This window comes from Acartia tonsa, chromosome 6, assembly GCF_053477335.1.
Source record: "Acartia tonsa isolate MP-2025a chromosome 6, ASM5347733v1, whole genome shotgun sequence".
Lineage (NCBI taxonomy): Eukaryota > Metazoa > Arthropoda > Copepoda > Calanoida > Acartiidae > Acartia > Acartia tonsa.
Window position 1 is genome coordinate 2323693 of NC_137265.1, and position 21163 is coordinate 2344855.

The 21163-nt window shown below is 30.8% G+C and overlaps 1 protein-coding gene across 1 annotated transcript in view; it reads right to left on the reverse strand.

Annotated features, from left to right (window-relative positions):
- Positions 1–21163, reverse strand: part of LOC145321471 (uncharacterized) — a 43696-nt gene that overhangs the window by 2444 nt on the left and 20089 nt on the right. The window contains exons 7-13 of the mRNA XM_080162892.1: positions 16560–16604; positions 11978–12045; positions 11510–11574; positions 4186–4268; positions 3604–3669; positions 2515–2565; positions 1542–1642 (exon numbers count right to left, since the gene is read on the reverse strand). Coding sequence (XP_080019018.1) covers positions 1542–1642; positions 2515–2565; positions 3604–3669; positions 4186–4268; positions 11510–11574; positions 11978–12045; positions 16560–16604 — 479 coding nt within the window. The remainder of the gene's footprint in view (positions 1–1541; positions 1643–2514; positions 2566–3603; positions 3670–4185; positions 4269–11509; positions 11575–11977; positions 12046–16559; positions 16605–21163) is intronic.

Consider the following 21163-nt stretch of genomic DNA (forward strand, 5'->3'; position numbering starts at 1 on the left):
ATGTCTGTCTGTCTATCTGATTTTGTAGTTTAAGAAGCAAACCGATGAACTGATATGGTTCTCTTTTACAATGAAATTTCTTTTAGGTGTCCAGAGAAAGTTTATAACTATTTAGGGAAAGGGTTCTCAACTTTACAAAGAAAAATCGCCAAAAATACTCTTTTCTTTCATTTGACCTACAACTTTCTGCTTCAGCTTACAAAAGCTCTTGTTTTAGATAATTTAAATGCTCCTAAATCCATAAAGCAAAGCTTACAATTATTATTGTTGTTCCTTATAGCTTTAACAGGGTGTCAATTTTTTTTGTACTAATATTTTTAAATATGTATTTTTGTATGTAATAAAGACCATACACAGAACCCAGTAATAGAGTCGGACTGATTATGACGTCAAAAAAAAAATTAGCCAATGAAAGGCCATTATTGACCAATGGTAAAATTTATAGTGGCCTCTCATTTGCTAATTATTTTTTTACGTCATAATCCGTCTGACACTTTTACTGGGTTCCCATACACAAGATAGTCAATAACATTCAACTATTCATACTATATAACAATCCACATAAAATCCATTTTAACTTTTCCATTCAAAATGCAACAGTCATAGAATTAACCTCATACAAGTTTTATACGCATTTGAATGTAAAAATTGTTGACACCCGTAATAGAGCAATATTACGGTTATATCTGCCATAATAATTTTGTCTTTATTGAACATACAAAGTATATCTAATAGAAATGTATTGTTTAGATTAGCTTAATAAGGAGAGTTTTAATTTTATATAACATTACCCAACAAATAATAAATTTTCTCCTTCTTTTTAAAAGCGAAGCTTTTCTATAATTAGCGTCGGTCCGTCCATACGTCCGTCCGAGATAGATAGCTTTTTTTCGTTAATTTAGGCATGTTAGAATTGTTCTATCGATTTCAAACTTTGCATGATGATTCCTATAGTAGTTAGATACGATTTAGAAAGCGTAACAACTCTATAATCATTACCAGAATGTCCGTAGGTCCATTTTTAACATGTTGATTTTTCTACTTTTTTAACAACAAATTTTTGTGTGATCTAATTATCTGTTTTTTTCTGATTTTTGGTATATTGATTCCTGGGACAACAAAGGGCAATATTATAAGCGAAGCAACTCTATAATCAAGTCCTAAAAATGTAAGTATGTCCATAAACATTATCCCGTATCAAGCAGTTTTTCAACAAATTTACTTACAATTTTGCTTCGACTCTTATACTTTTATATTCTGATTATTTAGTTCTTACACTATTCAAGTGTTAATGTCCGTTTGTCCTACCGTTTCAGTGCTTCGCTTTTATGGATGTTGTCATCCTTGTTTACATATGCTGTCATAGAGCAACAAAACCAATAATACAAACTTTTAAAGAACCTAATTTTTTCCGTTTTCGCTTTTTAGGGCTATATAATTGTTCTACTCTGTATCACTCATTAAGCTCTTATGGGGTAACACCCCAAATATTATCTTATATTTATTTCGCTTGTTGGCTACACCTTATTCCTGTAACTTACCGTTCTCTGTCTGATCTGTTCTCCAGGGCCGCAGGAGGTTGAACACTGGGACCAACTTGAAAACCTGCTCCACTCACAATCTTGAGACTGGACTCCGGGATCTAGAATAATGTCCGTAAGTAGCGCAGATATAATAAGTTAACAAACATTGTATTCACAACAAAATTATAGCAATTAGCAGAATAAAAGTAGCTGAAAAAAATATCTCAAAAATCAGCCAAGTGACGTCATAAAAATGAGGGAGATGAGAGGAGAAGTAGGAAAATAACGCCTAAGAAAGATATGGATAATCCCCCATTTTTATGACGTCACAAGGCTGATTTTTTGAGACACTTTGTCCAGCTACGTATAAAATATGAATAAAAGGATGAAAATAAGAAATAAGATATATTCTATTAATTACATGGGATATACTTAAGGCAATGGACAATATATTAATGCACATCCCCAATGATTCTAAACAAAATTACCCTATCTGATGATTAAAATTTGTTTAAATAGATCAAGGCACAACATCAGAAATTAATTTCATAAAGGTCAATTGACGCTAAGAACACATAAAAAAGGGAGGGACAATTTGTTTTATAAATATTTTTATAAGAATATATTAAACTTTGTTGCTTGAAAGTATACCCGGTAATAAAAATACATGTATAAATTCCTTATATAAAAGTCACAGTATGTTATTTCTGTCTGTTCTGATTTACACTTTACAGTTTATCTTCTTAAAGGAAAATTTAAGACTATTTTCCAAATCATTTATAAGACACATTGTTCCTGAAAAAAATACCCACAAAATTTAAAAATAAAATAAAATGAAGGATTGAGGTCCGAATAACTCCCCTAGAGGCCTCCTGGGGCGCAGTGCTAGTTTATACTAGAAATACATTATCTTATTTTTAATGCTGACAACTTATCTATTCTTGACTTAAATGCACTTCATGAAACTACCCCACCTAGAAAAACAACTTACTTGAGTTAGATTGAGGTAAGCCTGCAGGTCTACGGTCCTGCAGAGTATCAGCTAGAAAATAAAGGTTGTACAAATAAAGGGTGTGTGGTTACGGGTGGCCCACTGGTGATTTTTTTTAGAACATTTAAGCTTTATTAAAAAGCATAACTAAACATAAATACAAATGTATAAAGTTGTTCTTCTTTTTCTGTTTTTTAAAAAAATAGTACATATATGAGAGAATTTTAAACCAATGACAAACGAGGGTTGGTTTAGTTTTTTCAAAGATATTTTTTAAATATTTAATTGTACTAATAAACTGACGTACATTATCGGTCTACTTGGTATTTGTCATCATAACAAACAAACGTACAATAATTGCTATAAAAAGTTGACAACATGTGAAAAATAAAGTTGACAAACTATTGTGTATGGACTAACGACAGACAAGGAAGTTTTCAGACAGTAAGACAACTTCTGAGAAAAATATAATCTTATAAGGTTCTTGGTCAGGGAGGAAGGGGACATTGGGCTGTTTAATACACTAATCCCCAAAGTTTTATAGTAACGTTTTCTCATCGTTGGCTCAACAACATTGGGGACTTTAATTGAACTTTGATTTGGTTGGTTCATTGGGTTGTCTGTCAAAATATTTCAACCACTAATTGTGATTTACAGACGGGGTAATATTGTGAATCATCATTGGGGATCTACATTATTTTATCGGCCTTTGCCTTATCCCTTTAGATTCCTGGTTCTTGGTGATAAATAAAATGGTATGAGATAATAGTGTCTCAAAATGCATTTTATATAATTTGTAAAAAAATGAAAACAATGTTTCACATTATTTATGACTAAATGTAATCGTTATTTATCGCATCGTATTATAGACAACTTTACGCGGATATTAAGATAAAAAGTCATAAGATAAAAACCAGTTTTGCTACCCCCCAAGCCGAAGACCCGAACTAAAAAAACTGGTATTAATTTCATGATTTTTATTTTCATATTCGTGTAAAATTGTCTTAAATAAGATGCTGTACATGATTTTTCAGTATGGCTGAGAACCGGTTCTAATCCACCGGATATTATTAGGTTTCAAATACTTACCAATACATTTAACCGCCACCTCTCCTTCCCAATTTCCTTGCCAGGGTTCTGCAGAATCCAGGCCACCTAAAAATTATGAACATTAGTATTTTTGAGTCCAGGTTAAACTATCCAGGGAGGGAGGGGAAATTATAATGTTTATTACACCAGTCCCCAAAGTTTTATATTAGCGTTTTTTATTGGTTGGCTCAACTACTTTGGAGACTTTTATTGATTTTTATTGGTTGGTTCCTTAAAGTGAGTGTCCAAACGGCCATTGTCTTATCCCCTTATATCTCTGTCAACTATCACACATTCTGAAGTATCCCGATGTCTGATATATGTCCTTTAAGATCTCGTAAACTTCTGAATTGATTGTTTTACAATTGTCAGAGAAGTTACAAAGAGGATCCCCCCTACACAAAAAAGTTTCTTTAATATAAAAAAAGGTATTGTGAATGTATCTCCAACCTCTCTTGGGCAAAGTCTAGGAGCGAAGTTATATAAAATATGAATAACACATAAGACATAAACTAAAGCTACTCTTTTTTTAAATTTAATTCTATTTTAACCATGCAATTATTGGTCAATAATTCTACTTACTTCTATGCCAATGACTGCCAGTTTTGAGGTACTCCAGCTTTCCTATGGACCAACCCAAGCCTCCAGCGTTCCAGAATATATACCTGAATTTAAATAAAGATATTAATACAATAATGTGAATGATGATTTCCTCGTTAACTTTTTTTGCCATGCAAATAAAAAAGGGAAGGGGGAGGTTATTTTTTTCTATACCTAACTGCTGCCATAACACTGCCCCAGTACCCAATATAACCTAACCTAAGCTCACTTAATATAATAAACAAACAAATAAAAACTATTCCTTCATTTCATTAATTGCTTGACTATGCACTTTTATGGAAAACCACCAATTTATCCCTTTGATAATTGCTCTAACTGATTTGTTAACAAATTGAAAGTGCAAATAAAATGCCTTTCAATTACGTCAATAATTACAGTGAACCGGTAACGACAAGATAATTTGGTTAGATAAACAAATAGATAATTTTGTATTAGACAGTTATATGGAGCCGTATGCTTTGGACCCAAAACACTGTAAGGAAATAACATAACTAAATATATATAATAAAGCTTTTTTAACCTAATGAAAATAGGTATTTGTAAAATGTAAACTATTCATATGTATATCCCAATTCTGTATGCCCCTCCAATGTAACCCAATCCATTTATATATCTAACTGTAATTAGTTTGCACAATTGGATAATTGAATTTAGGCAGGAGAATACCCATTTCCTACAAATTATCAACACTAAACATGCAAATTTATTTGTTATTTAATTAACATAGACGTTAAAATTTTGTTCGATAGCACAAAGCAACTCTTCAAATATAGTTTGTATTTATATCAATCCAATTAAAAGACACTTTAAATTCACTTTTAGCATTCAACAGAGGACTTCTTTTATAAACATCTTATTTAAATTACAACTTCAAAAAGCGTTGCTGTGGTTTAAGCTTTACTTTAAGCAATATTTAAAAAAACATCTCCATTTCTACTTTATCACAGATAACTTTTATTTGACAAATTCCTGATCAACATTTTTGTGCTTATATTTATTTATAATTAATGATTGGAATTTTTATAATTTTTTAAATAACATTTCTAATCTACTTTATAAAGCTCAACCACCTTTTTTCTTTCACCATTAAGGAGAAAAAAAACTTGAATCTTGGGTGAAAGGCCACACCCCATAAGCTTATTGAAGAAATCAAAACCACAGCAAGTAGGGCTCGGCAATAGGCCTCAAACATTTTTTTAGAAAATGCAGCTGGCATAAAAAAATATTCCTATAACAAAGACAAACTGCATATTTCTGATTTTCATAAACCGTATTTTTCAAAACAAGCAGCAATGTGCACGGCTGCCGAGCCCTGATAAAAAGTATGTATCAATGTGATTATTGTTGGTTTTCTTTAAATTGCCTACAATATCCTGTGCTTTGTTATCATGTCTCTCAACTCAACACAGGGAGATAGAGGACAATGGAGGGATCTAAAGGTATAAGACAATGGCCGAAAAATTCATATACATTCCTAATTATGATATACATAATTACCCCTTTTGTAGATTACAATTATTGGTAGCAACGTTTGGACACTCAACGTAATAAACCAATCAATAAAAATTCAATAAAAGTCCCTAAAGTTATCAATCCAATGAATAAGACAATGTTAATATAAAACTTTGGGGACAGCCCAATGTTCGAGTTCTCTCTGATGACAATCCTTCGCACTAATATGTACATACCACCAAAATGGCAGGATTATTTACATAGTTATTTGATTAATTGAAAGATTAATTTAACGTCTATTGCCTAATCCCTATATCCGTGAGTGTTGTCTTATGAAGAAAATTATTATGTACTAGCTCATACAGAACATACAGAGTGTCTTTGAAAAAACTTACAACAATTGAAAACTAAGTCTAAGCTATCCTATTATATAAAGTAGTAAGTTTTTTTTGTCTGAAGCTTAAGATCTCAATAACTCATGGTATTTTATCTTCAGATTTAAGGATGGTTTAAGGATTCTAGAACCTCGGGGCGCAGACGCTAGTCCATTCAAGTTAGTTAGGTTAGCCATGTGCATAATAAAATAAGGGCTAGATAACACGTTGAGGTAAAGCTTTCGTGACGTTAAAAATTGTTTATGTTAAAAAGTTTTAAATGTGATACAACAAATGTTTTAATTAATAACTTTTAAAAGATTTTTATGACCTATCTTGAAAGAGCACATACCAAACATATACAAAATATGCTTTATGAATGTAAAACAAAAAAAAACATAACTACAAGTTAAAACAGCGTTGGTTTATTATTGTTAAACTTGCTGGTTTATTATGGTTAAACTTGCTGGTTTATTATTGTTAAACTTGCTGGTTTATTATGGTTAAACTTGTTGGTTTATTATTGTTAAACTTGCTGGTTTATTATGGTTAAACTTGCTGGTTTATTATTGTTAAACTTGCTGGTTTATTATTGTTAAACTTGCTGGTTTATTATGGTTAAACTTGCTGGTTTATTATGGTTAAACTTGCTGGTTTATTATGGTTAAACTTGCTGGTTTATTATGGTTAAACTTGCTGGTTTATTATGGTTAAACTTGCTGGTTTATTATTGTTAAACTTGCTGGTTTATTATGGTTAAACTTGCTGGTTTATTATGGTTAAACTTGCTGGTTTATTATGGTTAAACTTGCTGGTTTATTATTGTTAAACTTGCTGGTTTATTATGGTTAAACGCCATAATTTGCTCTTTCACATGAACTAAACAAACAAGACATGCATACCAAAATAGACTGGCTCAAAATTTAATTGATTTGATATGACTCAGATTGGACAGGAACATGTAAACTTTTTATGCTGTTTTATGTTAGGTTGGGGTTTGTAATATTTTATACTTAAAAACAGTGTCCTGAGGAATAGTTAGAGTCCTCAACAGTTGCTGTGATTCGGTGGTAAAAAAAATTATGTTTTAAGAGTACCCAAGCTTTTGGCTTCTAGATATTCTTTAGGCCCATATGATAGCTAAAAGAAGATGATTAAAGTCCCTCCACAGATTATAACGTCATACGATAGAATAACAATGAGAGGCCAGCATAAATTTTACCATGGTCAATTACAATGTATACTGGCCTCTCATTGGCTATTCTATCGTATGACGTCATAATCTGTGGAGGGACTTTAATCATCTTCTAGCTAAATTGATTAAGGAGTGTTAAAAATTTTGTTCCGGGCTAGTGAACCATGCAAAATATATATGTGAGAGACTGAGATTTAATAAAAAACCCGGAATATCAGGGACACAGGGATAGGACAGTTGATGATAATTTACCCATCTCCCATTTCTAATATGTTGAAGTCTGTCCATTGTATCTTATGGTTAAGGTGATCAAAGTGATGTAGATTAATTTTTATGGTCATTGTCTTTTCTCCTCCCTGGGGAAAATACAAAATAAGGAAGAATTAAAGCGTAGGATAATAGCAAGCATAACAAAAACAGACAGATTTAATTTCAAATAATATTTATATGGGAAAATTTTTACAAATAGGTTAGGGCATGGTTTTAGGCCAATTTATCTTTAGAAAGGCAAACATTTTCAACCTTGAATATAATATTTATAGATAAATGCTTCAGAAAGATTTCAAATTTTTTTTTGATTGGGACATACATTATTTTCTAATCATTCTTGGTTAAATCCAAGAATATTGTTCCAAGTTACCAATTTGTCATCTATATTAAATAAAATAAAAGTAATCATGACTGACATTTAAACGACTTGACCTCATGGTAATATTTCAATGTTGATAAAATGTTTAAAGGCAGCTTATAGTGCCTAATAAAAATTCACGTCATACAATACAAATGGCCAATGATAGGCCAATATAAAATTTTACCATTGGTCAATTACAATGAAGACGAAGAAAGTCTCCCAAAAAAATTCTGACGTCATAAAAATGAGGGATGAGGAGAGGAGGAGTGGGAAAGAAATCCCCTAAAAAAGATATGGATAATCCCCCATTTTTATGACGTCACATGCTGATTTTTTGAGGGACTTTCTTTGTCTTTAATTACAATGTAAACTGGCCTATCATTGGTCATTTGTATTGTATTTATTTTAGCAGGCACTATTAGTTGTTTTCAAAAGTTTGTTCCGTGTGAATTCTGACTGCATATGATTAAGTGAATGTTAAGAAAAGTGAATAAAAAAGATTTCATGACTCTTAAAAGATCTAACGGATTATTTACATTTGCAAACATTTCATTGTCAGGGATTTGGGCATAGGACAAGGATGAAAACTTACTAAGAAACCTTTGAAAATCATTTATCTAAGTCTCATAGAAAAGCAGCTAAAATTTATTGATTTACCTACAGATGTTTTTATCTTGGTTAGAAAATTAAAAATGGAAATTCAATTAATTTGTGTTTTTTTTCACTTAAGTGAATACATGATCTAATAATGGATGTAAAATACGTGGATATATTGACAGGGGAAATTCGTCGTCAATTTAGGTCGCTTATATGGACTTCATTTATTGGTCAGTATGTTAAAGTAGGAAAAAAGGGGTTGGATGAAGGGTATTGTTTGTTTTAGCCAGCTATAATGATCACTTTATTTACAGTACATGAAAATCTGTTGCAACATCCAAGTAATAATATATCGATGAATTTAATACATGAAGGTTTATCATTTTTATTTTTTGTCTAGATTTCGGCAGCTGTATTAAGCTTTTGTTTTAACTTTGTCCAGAAGAATGTTAACTTTTACAATATGGCTTTAAAACCGATTGAATTCCTGGGGATTCGAAGCGGTTCTCAGCCATAATAAAAAATTATGTATAGCATCGAATTACAACAATTTTGAACGAATATCAAAATAAAAAATCATAAAATTAATACAAGTCCCTGTGCTAACAAAACTGCTTTAATCTAATAACTTTTCATTTTAATATTCGCGAAAAGCTGTCTATAATACGATGCGATATATAACTAGTCTTTTACTAATTAATATAACAGACCTGACATGGCAGTATTTGTATATTAAACTTTTTTCCATCATGTGGATCTTTTTATTCCTGTGTGTAACTGCATTGTTTGGCGACAAAAAAAATGAATAGGTTCTTTTTATCATTTATTCATCGCACAAGTTTTTTTTTTACTTCAAATCATTTTGCAAGCAACATTAACTGTTAATGGCTTTATTTTTATTTTTTTCGTTTATGGGTACATACACCCCATAAAACTATGTAGATCTTAACTTATCTACCAATGCAATGTGATAAAAATGAGATATTTACAAAAAGATATATTTTAATTTTTGGCGATACATATCTGGGGAGAGTGGTGGTACCCTCCCCCAAAATTAACCTTCCCGACCTATGAGATGCTACCCTGTTAATGAGAACCCGCTCGGTTCAGCGGTTAGCGAGATCCTTCGGTACAGACACACAGATACACAGACAGAGAGACACACAAACACACAGACAGAGAGACACACAAACACACATCCTGTTACTTTTTATAAGGATATTATTCAATTCAAACTAAGTAAATCTAAGTTTTCGTAACATTTTAGAGTTAGTTTTAGATTTAAAAGACATTATAAAATTTGTATGTATATTAAATTGTTCTAAATCTAGGTCATTGCCTTCAAATTTTGTGATTATGCTCCCAAAAATGTGATAATTTGATACTCTATCAATCACATTTTGAGTATATTGTAAAGAAAAAACCATATCATCGGTTCAGCGGTTAGCGAGATCCTTCGGTAAAGACAAACAGACAAACATCCTGTTACTTTATTATAAAGATTATATTTATCGTTTTTATTGAAATTTTTTTTTATCAGTAATTTGATAAGAATTTAGCTAGGAACATATTTTTTTTTGCAAGGACCTTGTTACGGGACGTTGAAATGTGTATTTTTAAAGCTGAATATTTAACCCCAGTAATCATTTTTAAGTTTAACCTAACAAGGATGAAATATAGAAAATAGCACAGCCTTTCATTCAGAGGCTTGTACAGCAACTCAATAGGGGGTGTTAATCTATTAGGGAGTAAGCATCTTATAGTGCCTATGAAATGACGTAATACATACAAACGACCAATGATAGGCCAGTATAAATTTAAATTGACCATTGGTAAAATATATACTGGACAATCATTGGTCATTTGTATTGTATGATGTAATTTTTTATAGGAGTGAAAATAGGGGAATATAATTCTTACAATTTCAATTTAAAAGAAGTTTTTACACATTCCTATCGCACACCACTGAACCCCAGAGCCCACAGTATAACATTTGTGACAACTTGTATAATAGCTACGCTGACAAACTACTAACTACTCTGAAAATGGCGTTTATAATGGGTTAAGAGTGTCAAGTCGTGAGACAAAGCTAATAGAAATATATTTTCTTTCAGTGTTCTATCCCTCCCGCAAAAGGACCTGCTTTTAAAATTAGCAGAATTCATAATATATTTGATTGAAAATTGCTAACAGAACTGCAAATGTATTACTGCATCCCTATTTAAAGACTTACATCTCATCCATAAACGTTTTCTGCTTTTAATTTAATTGTAGCTGTTTTGCCTTTTGTCGTAAAGTTTGGACATTATTTTCTACACAGATTTAAATACGAGACGAGACAAAATCATTAAATGAAAATTCAAACGAGTCATAAAATAAACGTTATCGTCAGTTATAAATAATAGTATCTATTAAAGATTCTATAAATTTTCATATTTTATGTTTAAAAGGAAAATAAAAAAATTGGGGTTTCTGCTAATTATATTTTTGCTGCTTGTACAATAAATTTTTTTAATCGTTTTAAAAGTTGGAGGCAACTAATTCTTCTCCATTCTACCCCCCCCCCCCCCATCCATCTACTTAAAAATCCTTGACAATCAGAATTGTACAGTTGTACTAATTATAAGTAGAACCCTTTAATTATTTTAAAAGCAATTTGTAAATGCCATTATTCCTAAGAAAGTTGAATATCATTTCACTTTTATTACTAAACACATTCTTTGAGAATTTAGCTTTTTCTCTCTGTATAATTAATGATAGCTGAATAATAGTTGGAGGGAGGGGGAATTACTTAAATTTCTGCACAAAATAGTATTAGTTATTTATCCCATCGTATTATAGATAGCTTTCCGCGTATATTAAAATGAAAAATAATAAGATAAAACCAGTTTTGTTAGTCGGTTTCGAACAATTTTCAAGCTAGACTTCAAGATTTGAAAAAAAGCTTTTGGTAACTTTTTTGGTGGGGTGGAGCACACCTTTACTTACTTAAAACTCTTGTAATTATCTGTTTAAGAGCTCATAAGCAACATTTACCTGTCTTTAGAAACATGACCATAAACATATCTTGTCGGAGCCCATTCCACAAATTCTTTTGTAATCTAAAAAGAAACATTGTTAGTTAGGTTCAATACCTGAAATTTTAAATGATTAATAGTTTAGAAAATGTCCAGTAATATTATAGTGAAATATTGCTCTTTAAAATCTCTATGAATGCACTTTTAGAGTTATTAATAAAAAGATTGAATTCTGGATGACCTAGTAAGTTTAGCTGACGTCCTGTTGCCCCCCAGAATAATGCTTATATTTGCCCTACAAGTACAAGAAATTGAGATAGAAAAGTTTGAGGGTTGGGTATCAATAATACACCCTACCCCATCTCCCCCCCCCCCCCCCCAACAATTTACTAGGGTTTAAAATTTACCTGATAGATGCCGTTACAATCAGCATAATCTGCCCCAGTCACCTCCACTCGGTTACAATAGACTATAGTTTAAAATTTACCTGATAGATGCCGTTACAATCAGCATAATCTGCACCCGTCACTTCCACTCGGTTACAATCTGCTGAACCTAAATAAATTTTAATGTTTTTTGGGGGGGTACAAATATCTACGCGTTTCATACTAATTTGACAGAAAATATGCTTTTAGAATCTTGAGTTAAATTTTAAAAATTGTCATATTTCTCTTTAAGGAGGCAGCCAATTCAGTATAAAACCAGTAGATAATTATTTTATTTCATAGGTTTCTTAGTTTGTAAGAAAATGTATTTTTAGATTCAGTAAAAAAATCAGCATTTAATCGGCGAAAATTAAAAAAAATATATCTATATTTGTGTCATCTTTTTAGAGTTATTTATCGAAGCATCCCCTTAGTTCCCCTTAATTGTATGAACTTTATCTAGTAGTCTGAAATGTGTATAAGCAATTAACAATTATATCTACTTTTAATTTTTTTTATGTGCCTGACATAGCAGCATAGCGTAAACTATTTACTTTAGTATGATAAATATAGATCTAAAACTATTTGTTCTACAAGAAAATTCCAAGAAAATTAGAAGATAGATTGAAAAAGAAAAAGATAGATAGGTGGATAGAAAGAGATAGAAAGGATAGATTAATAGGTGGATAGAAAGAAGATAGAAAGGATAGATAGAAAGGTAGACAGAAAGTGGGAATGCGTGCATTTTTTCTGCAAAGAGAGATTAAGTCATGCGTACCATTAATCACGAGCAACCCCATGGTTTTATATTAAGGTAGCCTTGTTAGGTTAGAAATATCATAAATTACAAGCAACCCAAGGTTTTATATGAAAGTAGACTCTCTAGGTTATATCTATCTATTATGATAGGTTTCAGGTATAACAGTAACCCAAGGGTCTATGTTTAGGTATACTTAGTAGGTTTATCTATTCAGTGGCGTAGGTATACTATCAATACAAGCAACACAAGGTTTTATAGGAAGGTAGACTTGTTAGGTAAATCTAAATAGTAGGGTAGGTATACCATCTATTACTAGCAACCCAAGGTTCTATATTTAGGTATACTTAGTAGGTTTATCTATTCAGTGGGGTAGGAATGCTATCAATACAAGCAACACAAGGTTTTATATCTAGGTAGACTCTCTAGGTTATATCTTTTTTTAAGATAAGTTACAAGAATAACATTAACCCAAAGTTTTACTTGGTAGGTTACCTTTTTATTTGAGTAGGTATACTATCAATACAAGCAACACAAGGTTTTATAGGAAGGTAGACTTGTTAGTTAAATATAAATAGTAGGGTAGGTATTAAGATATACATATAAGTTTTCTCGGAATTTTAAAATTAGGGGGAGATTTGAAATCTGCATCAAATTTTGAGGATTTTTTATAAAATTCGTTTTTTCTATAATTCTTTATCTAAAAGCGGAAATGCAATTTAAGTTAATTAATTTTGGCATCTGTGATTGGTGGATTTAAAAAATCTGCGCTCTGATTGAATGGCGTACATCGTTCAACCTATTAGAGCGCAGGTAGTTTAAAATCCACCTATCCTATTGGTCAAAATTAATTAACTTAAAATGCATTTCCGCTTTTAGATAAAGAATTATAGAAAAAACGAATTTTATAAAAAATCCTTAAAATTTGATGCAGATTTCAAATCTCCCCCTAACATTAAAATTCCGGAAAACTTTTATATCTTAGTAGGTATACCATTAACATGAGTAACTTAAGGTTTATTCTCAGGTAGACTTTCAGATGCGCCTGTATATAGAGAAAAACTTTAATTTCTATAAATCATAAATAGCTCTAGATTCTAAAAAAGGTAAACATGGTCGAAAAATTTATATGAAATTTAAAATATTTCAAAAAAATAATTTCCTTTGATAACTTAGCTTTTCTAATTTTAATATACACATTTAAAATCGTTCTATCTGTATAAATATATAAATATAATTTGTCAACCTCTATATTAAACCATGGAGTTAAAATAAAAGAGACAGCAAGAGTGAAAGCTTTAATAGAAAGTAACCAGGGAGGGATATAACACCTTAAGAAAACTGTTTGCCAGCCAGAAAAATGTTTATCAAGACAATATTACTGTTGTAAATTAAAGAAAACATAAATTTAACGAATGAATATCTGGAGACAAAATGGGTTTTCTTAAAATGAAATGACCTTTCGAGAAAGTAACCAACATTTTTATCCAATTCTAGGCATTTAAAAAAAATAAAAAGTACTCTCCTTACAAAACCATCTGGTAGAATTTTATAGCCCTTATTTAGGCTCTACGTGAAGGCCCAATATTCAGGACCCATAAAGAAAATTTAAAAAAAAATTTATTTATCTATTTTGTCAAGCAAACGAAACCAAGCTAATTTCAACTAATTGTGCTATTTCAGCATTAAACTATTATTTAAAATTGAATTTTCCTACACCAAATGGGTTTATTGAGTTTATGTTGTTTATATATGGTTTTTAACCCGCTGAACATTAGTTTTAGAATCATTTAATACTCTAAACATTATTTAAATAACCAAAATTATTAAAAATCTATTAAAACAACCAAAAGCATGCATTTAATATATTTAATATAACTATTCTATACATGCAACTTTTTTAGATAATCCAGGAAGGGGTATGACAATGACTATAAAACAACCTCATTCTCCACAAAAATACAAAAGGATATTTCTATGTAAAATAATTGGGGGGAAGATTAATTTATCGTCTATTGGCACATCCCTTTATCCCGGAGAATAGTTATTGATCATATTGTTTACAGACAGCTTTCCGCAGATATTAAAGAGAAAAACTATAGGATTAAAACAAGTTCTATGAACACCGAGGGGCCGAAGGCCCGGGTGAACAAAACAGGTATTAATTTCATGATCTTTTTTTGTAATATTCGAAGGAAATTGTCTGTAATACGATGCTAAACATGATTTTTCAATATGGCTGAGAACCAGTTTTAATCAAGCGGGAATTAATTGGTTCCAAAGCCAAATTTGAATAACCATTCCATTTATGTGCAGGAATAAGGGGATATTTCATCTGAAAAAAAACTATTCCAACAGTCCCAAATATCATTGCTATTGCTGTAATAATTATCAACAAAGAAATAGATTAATAGACAAGTAGAAAAGTATTTTCAGATGAAATTCCCTTCTTATCAAGTCTGGAAATTATCTGCCAGACAATTGGCGTTGTTGCTTTTTTTATGAATATTTGGAATGGTTTTCATTAGAAATAATTGGGTCAGGGATACAGGTATAAGACAATGGAGGAAAAAATAATTTACACCCTCTTTTCTCATGTATGCTTAAAAGTTCGAAACTTCAAATAAATGGTTTAGCCGGGGCAGCCGCAAAGTTTCGAACAGCCTTAACTGAAGCCACATGTACAGATTGATTTATTATCCAATGTCCTATCCCCAAATCCCTGCCAGTTCAAATATATAATTGTATGGGATGCATTTGTTCAATTAAAACACTCACTCTAAGAAATTTACATGAAAAAGCTAAAAATTTTAACGATCTTAATTATTTTTTTAAAAACCTACAATTCTATTATTTGTTTTTTATTCGTCCTTCTGACCATTTTAAAATTGGTTTCTATTAACGCAAGGACGGAAGCGAAAGAAAATCCATTTCGACATAGCAGTTGCGCTCTAAGCAGCTCTGTATTAATAAGGGATAAGAAGAGGGCAAAAATAGCCTTAAACCATACCTAGTCCCTTAAAACGGATAACTCAATCAGCTCAGTAGTTGAGATCTTGAGCTTCAGACAAAAAAACCGTATGCTACTTTATGTAATAGAAAATTTAAAATTGAGTCAAAATTTTTAGCTTTTCAAAACAAATTTCTTAGAGTGTAGTCCTATGCAATTTGTCTGGTGGTTTTAAATTCTGAGTTTTGGGTCTTTTGAGCAGCGAAGCTACTCAATAATTCCAATTGTTTGTCCTCTGAGTCTTGGGTAGTCTGCAGGCATCTAAAGAAAAACAAACAAATATGCACAACAAAATAGATTATCTTTTTTGTTCTGAATCATAAAAACATTAAATCTCGAAAAATATTGGTGATTTGAGTGGCAACTAAACAAGGGGTGGATCAATAACAAAAGAAGTAATTCAATATGGCAGGTAATAGCAATAAATCGCTGCATTTAAAATTTATTAAAAAGATTATTTGCTTATTTAATATTTAAAGATACTTGGTCGGACAGATTAACGAACATACTCTTGTTGATAGGTAACTTTACTACTAATGATTTTATGATTATTAATATCATATAAAAAAGATTAGATGAATTTTATGAAATAATTCTTACTTTTAAATTGTAATAGTTATTTATCGCATCGTATTATAAACAGCTTTCCGCGGATATTGAATGTGCAATCATAAGATAAAGCTAGTTATATTAGCCCCGAGATGCCAAAGGCATGGGCTAACAAAAATGGTTTAGTATTATGATTGTTTATTCTTGTATCCCTAGAAAACTAGATATAATACGAAACGATACATGATTTTTCTGTATGGCCTAGAATCGGTTCTAATCCAGCGGATATCAATCGGTTTCAAAGCCATACTTGAAATGAAAAGATTACCTATTTGTTTGATTCCACTGACAACCCTCGGAGTTTCGGGTACTTCTGAAATAAATAAGTTCTTGTTAGTAAATTAGAATGATGTATGTTAGTCTAAGGCTTAGGATCTCATTTACCGTTCGATTTATTGGATTTTGATTTTTGCTTTTCAGGGAATAAAGTTAGTGAGGTGGGGAGTAGTTTCCGTATTTACAAAAATTTGCCCCCTCCCTCCAAAAAAAAAATGTTTTGCTAAAGAGCATATCTGAAATCTATGAATAACAAAGGTGGGGGTTATCCACCTTCCACTGTTTTAGTGAATAGTTGAATAGATGTATTGTATAATTTATTTAGGTTATTTTGGTTTTAAACCACTACTTTTTTTATTTAAATCTTTTAAATTTTGGTTATTTCTATTTACGTTTCTGAGGACAACCTATTTTAACATATAGTCGACTCGTTATAGAGTAGCTTTGTTACGAATTAGCTCTTATTCTACATAAAATAAACAATTCAAATACAGAATTTTAAAAAGATTTAACTCAACAAATACAAAAAATTCAAACACAGAAATCTTATTTTAAACAAAAAGCCACAAAATTATGATAATCATGTTGAAAAGTGGATTTTTTAGAGCTGTTCAGCTCAAAGGTTAAAATTACCATTTGTAAATTTGGCTCTTTTCATGATGGCATTGCTCATATAATTGTTAGACACACGAACAAATTTGTGAATACTTATGGAAATATTCAAACGATGGAAGATGTTTTTTGGCATTAATAAAGGATGGTAACTGTTTTAACATCAATTAAACCACCTTAAAAAGGCTACAAGTTTTATTTCACGCGCATTTTCTATAGCCATAAGCTTAATGTGCATTTGAGACACGACAATTTAATATTTATTAATTAAATTTTTTTCAAAAACAATACTTAAAAATTCCTAACAACTAATAATATTTATATAAAATAATTTTGTACAAAAAAATCTTCCAAATATTTGTAAAATCCTTTAATTTAAATTGAATTCAAACTTTAGTTTTATATAGAAATCTGATGGGTGCAAATATACACGAAACAATTTATAATGTCTGCATAAATATGTAAAATTCATATTTTTTGTTGGTTTACATCTTATTTGTAGTATACAGATATATGTTCTTGTATCTAACTGTTACTCATATAATTAGATTCTCAAGTATGACGCAATTTACAGTAAGATGTTCTTGTATCTAACTGTTACTCATGTAATTAGAATCTCAAGTATGACGCAATTTACAAAACTTTTATTCATAAAGAAAAAAAAGCAACTTGTTTCTTTAAGTTTAGTAGCGAAGCTACTCTATATATTATATAATATGGTTTTGCCTTTAACATTTCAAATATTTCACCAGTCAAAAATTATATCTTTAATAAGTGCACTAATATTTTGATAACAATAAATGCATTATGTATTAACTAAACATTGTACCAGGAATGATTAATCACTGGCAGAAAAATTAAAAGAAAATAATTTTTAACATTATTCATTGTTGTTAACATAAACATAACTCATTGGTCAGTTCGTTCATCCAGAAGGAAGGAAAGGAATTGAGTAAAGGGGGTGGAACGGGGGAATAATTTAAGCCTGCTACTTGTTTCCTTTTATTAGAGAACAGGCAAATCTGGTTCAAGATCCAGTTAATAATATATACATTTTTATGGACACTTTAGTCCTTGTTTTCAAATTTGATTGTAAAGAATTCTTGTTACTCATCTGTTTTGAGTATTTTATTGAAAATAACATAACGTTTTCTTTACATTCAATAAACAAGGAAATTTATATCCACAGAAGCGAAGCTAAAAAAAACAATCAAAAAGTCATTCTTATTGAACAAATAGTATTGAAATATTTTTATAAATTTTTTCTTAGAATATAAACTTAATCATAAATTACCTTTTGGAACATGGAAAGAAAACGAAGTAGCGGGTTACGTCATTGTTTCACCTTAGCTTTTGATATGTTATTTTATGATGGATAAGGATAGGTAAATGTTAATAATCCCCCCTTAGGGGCTAGAAATAGGAGAAAAGCTACTGTGAAAATATGACGAAACCAGCTACTGCCAGGAACATCAGATTTCCCTAATTATGGATTTTCGTACATATAGATCCCGAACGATTATATAAAAGCTTTGCTTTCAATAAAAAAAACATTCTTTACAAGTTTACGAGTGTTTTCTTATGAATTTATATATAATTTTATTTTAAATTTTAAATTGTCATCTTGTGTTTGTACTGTCCAATATGAACAAGGATAAATACATCTAAAAATGGCATAGAAAATTTTTAAAAATAATTTCCCCGTTAATCTGCTTTTTATGACTTTTGTGCTGTAATAAAATAAAAATAAAAACATGGAAATAGATGTTTAAAATCCTAGTAAAACTTTTGTCAGGTTAAGTTAGTTTTGATATGAGCTTCGTAGGATAAAGGAAGAACAATTATAGGCAATCCAAGGTAATAGTCTATCCTACTCTGATTTTTTCCCAAAATTAGGGAAGGGGAGGCTTATTTATGTTTTGGGTAAAAGCAGTAGCTGGAAAAAGTGTATCAAAATTAGCCATGTGACATCATAAAAATGAGGGAGATGAGAGGAGAAGTGGGAAAGAAAACCCCTAAAAAAAGATGGTTAATCCCTCACTTTTATGACGTTACAAGGCTGATTTTTGAGACACTTTGTCCAGCTATGTAAAAGCACCCATCTAATTATTCAAACTTAAGTTAAAAATTTTATTTCAAGATACTTGATGTTCAAGTTTGACTATTGTAAATTACATTTATTATGGAGAAGTTTTGCTTTAACATTTTTTATTAGAAATAAAATTATGTTCAAATAAATTCAATATATTTTTCAAACTCATTGCTTCAGAAGCAATTTTATATTATATATTTCAAATTCCATATTTCTAAGTTTTTTTTAGCTTATGTGAAGCCAAGTTTATTACCCTATATCCCGTCTTAAAAGTTTGATTTTTGACGTTGGGGTAACCTGAATAATCAGCTCTCCTTATCAGAATGCCATTAGAGGCTAGGGGTGCAGCTACTAGTTCTTATACAAAACAAATTCACGTAGTAATTACTTAACTGTGACCAAAAAAGACGCACCTTATTTTTAAATTAGTTTTTTATAAAATTTTTATATAAGAAATAAGTCAATATCATATTTTTCACAGATTTTTCCTTATCGTTAATTATTCCGTAAATTTCTGTTTTTTTTGCATTGATTTAAGGCCTAAAAACACCCTTCAATATTATTTCTTGCCCATGGAAAAATAGAATGTTACTTTTCTTACAATTGTCTTAACCTAACCCCTTTTCTCATCAATTACAAACAAGAGTTAAGCCATTTTGTACATAGGTAATTAGCGTTTTTAGCAGTGAAGATTATTTACAGGGTGCTCACTTCAAATTACAATTCAATTACAAAAAGCAGTAAATTTAAATACAGTAAAGTTTTTAAATTCTTATCATGTATTCAGTTAACCCTTACAGATCGGGGGGGGGGGGTGCTCCAAGAGCCCCCCCTCTAGTTTTTTCAATCTCATTTTTTTTGTAGGTAAGATGGAGAGCTGTAACTCCATGACTTTTTAAGTTTAGTAATTATACGTCAGCAAGAGTTGATTTTATTAGGATATCTGGTCTGTGTCCGGTCAAAGTCGGTTGGGTAGCAAAAAAAAATAGAAAAAATTCTAAATAAATCTTAATTTCTACATTATGACTTTTGTGTATAAGGTTGAAACCTAAATTTTTTTTGGTGAATACTTAGATATCAATGACCTTCTGAGAAAAGTGGTGTTATGACTGTTTGACCGCTCCCTGACCGACTTTATGACCGAGTTTTGTCCGGCTTTTACTACAGACATATATCATGAATATCGTGGCTTCTATTACAGCTAGAGACCTATACTTTTTTTGGTAAATCCTTGAGCAATAATAAACAGATAAAAATATTAATTTGCGCCGCCAACCGCCGTTTTACCGCCGTAACCGCCGAAAATGGCGGTTTCCGTTATTTGCCGTTTTTCGGCGATGATCAGAAAAAGTAATTTTTTTGTTAGGAAAAATAAAAGTTCGTTCTAAAATTTGGTCATCCTAGCTGCAAAATTGGCCGCTCTACAGCTGTTTTAAAATTTAGCGGCTGGCCGCTAAAAAGCGGCTAAGGAGCGGTCTGACTGCTATGACTAGAAAAAGTAATTTTCTCTAAAAATACACATGAACCACCAGAAAAAAATTTTACGTCTTTATCTGTACCAGGAGCCGAGATAGAGGGGGGGGGGGCTCTTGGAGCCCCCCCCCCCCCCGATCTATTAAGGTGGGAATTGGGGCCCGATCTGTAAGGGTTAATATAATGTTTAAAATCTACAATATAAATCAAGCTTTATAAAACATATAATTAGCAATATATGCAAGAGTAATTTAAATATTTCTATATTGCCTATGAAAATAAACGTAAAATAAGATTCTAAGTGACTTGAAAGAGAGTTTGTATGACAAACGGACGTATATAAGGTTAGACTTTAATTCTAAAGTTACTGCGCTGCTTTAAAAATTAACATAGCACTAAACATTTTAGGTATTGCTTTT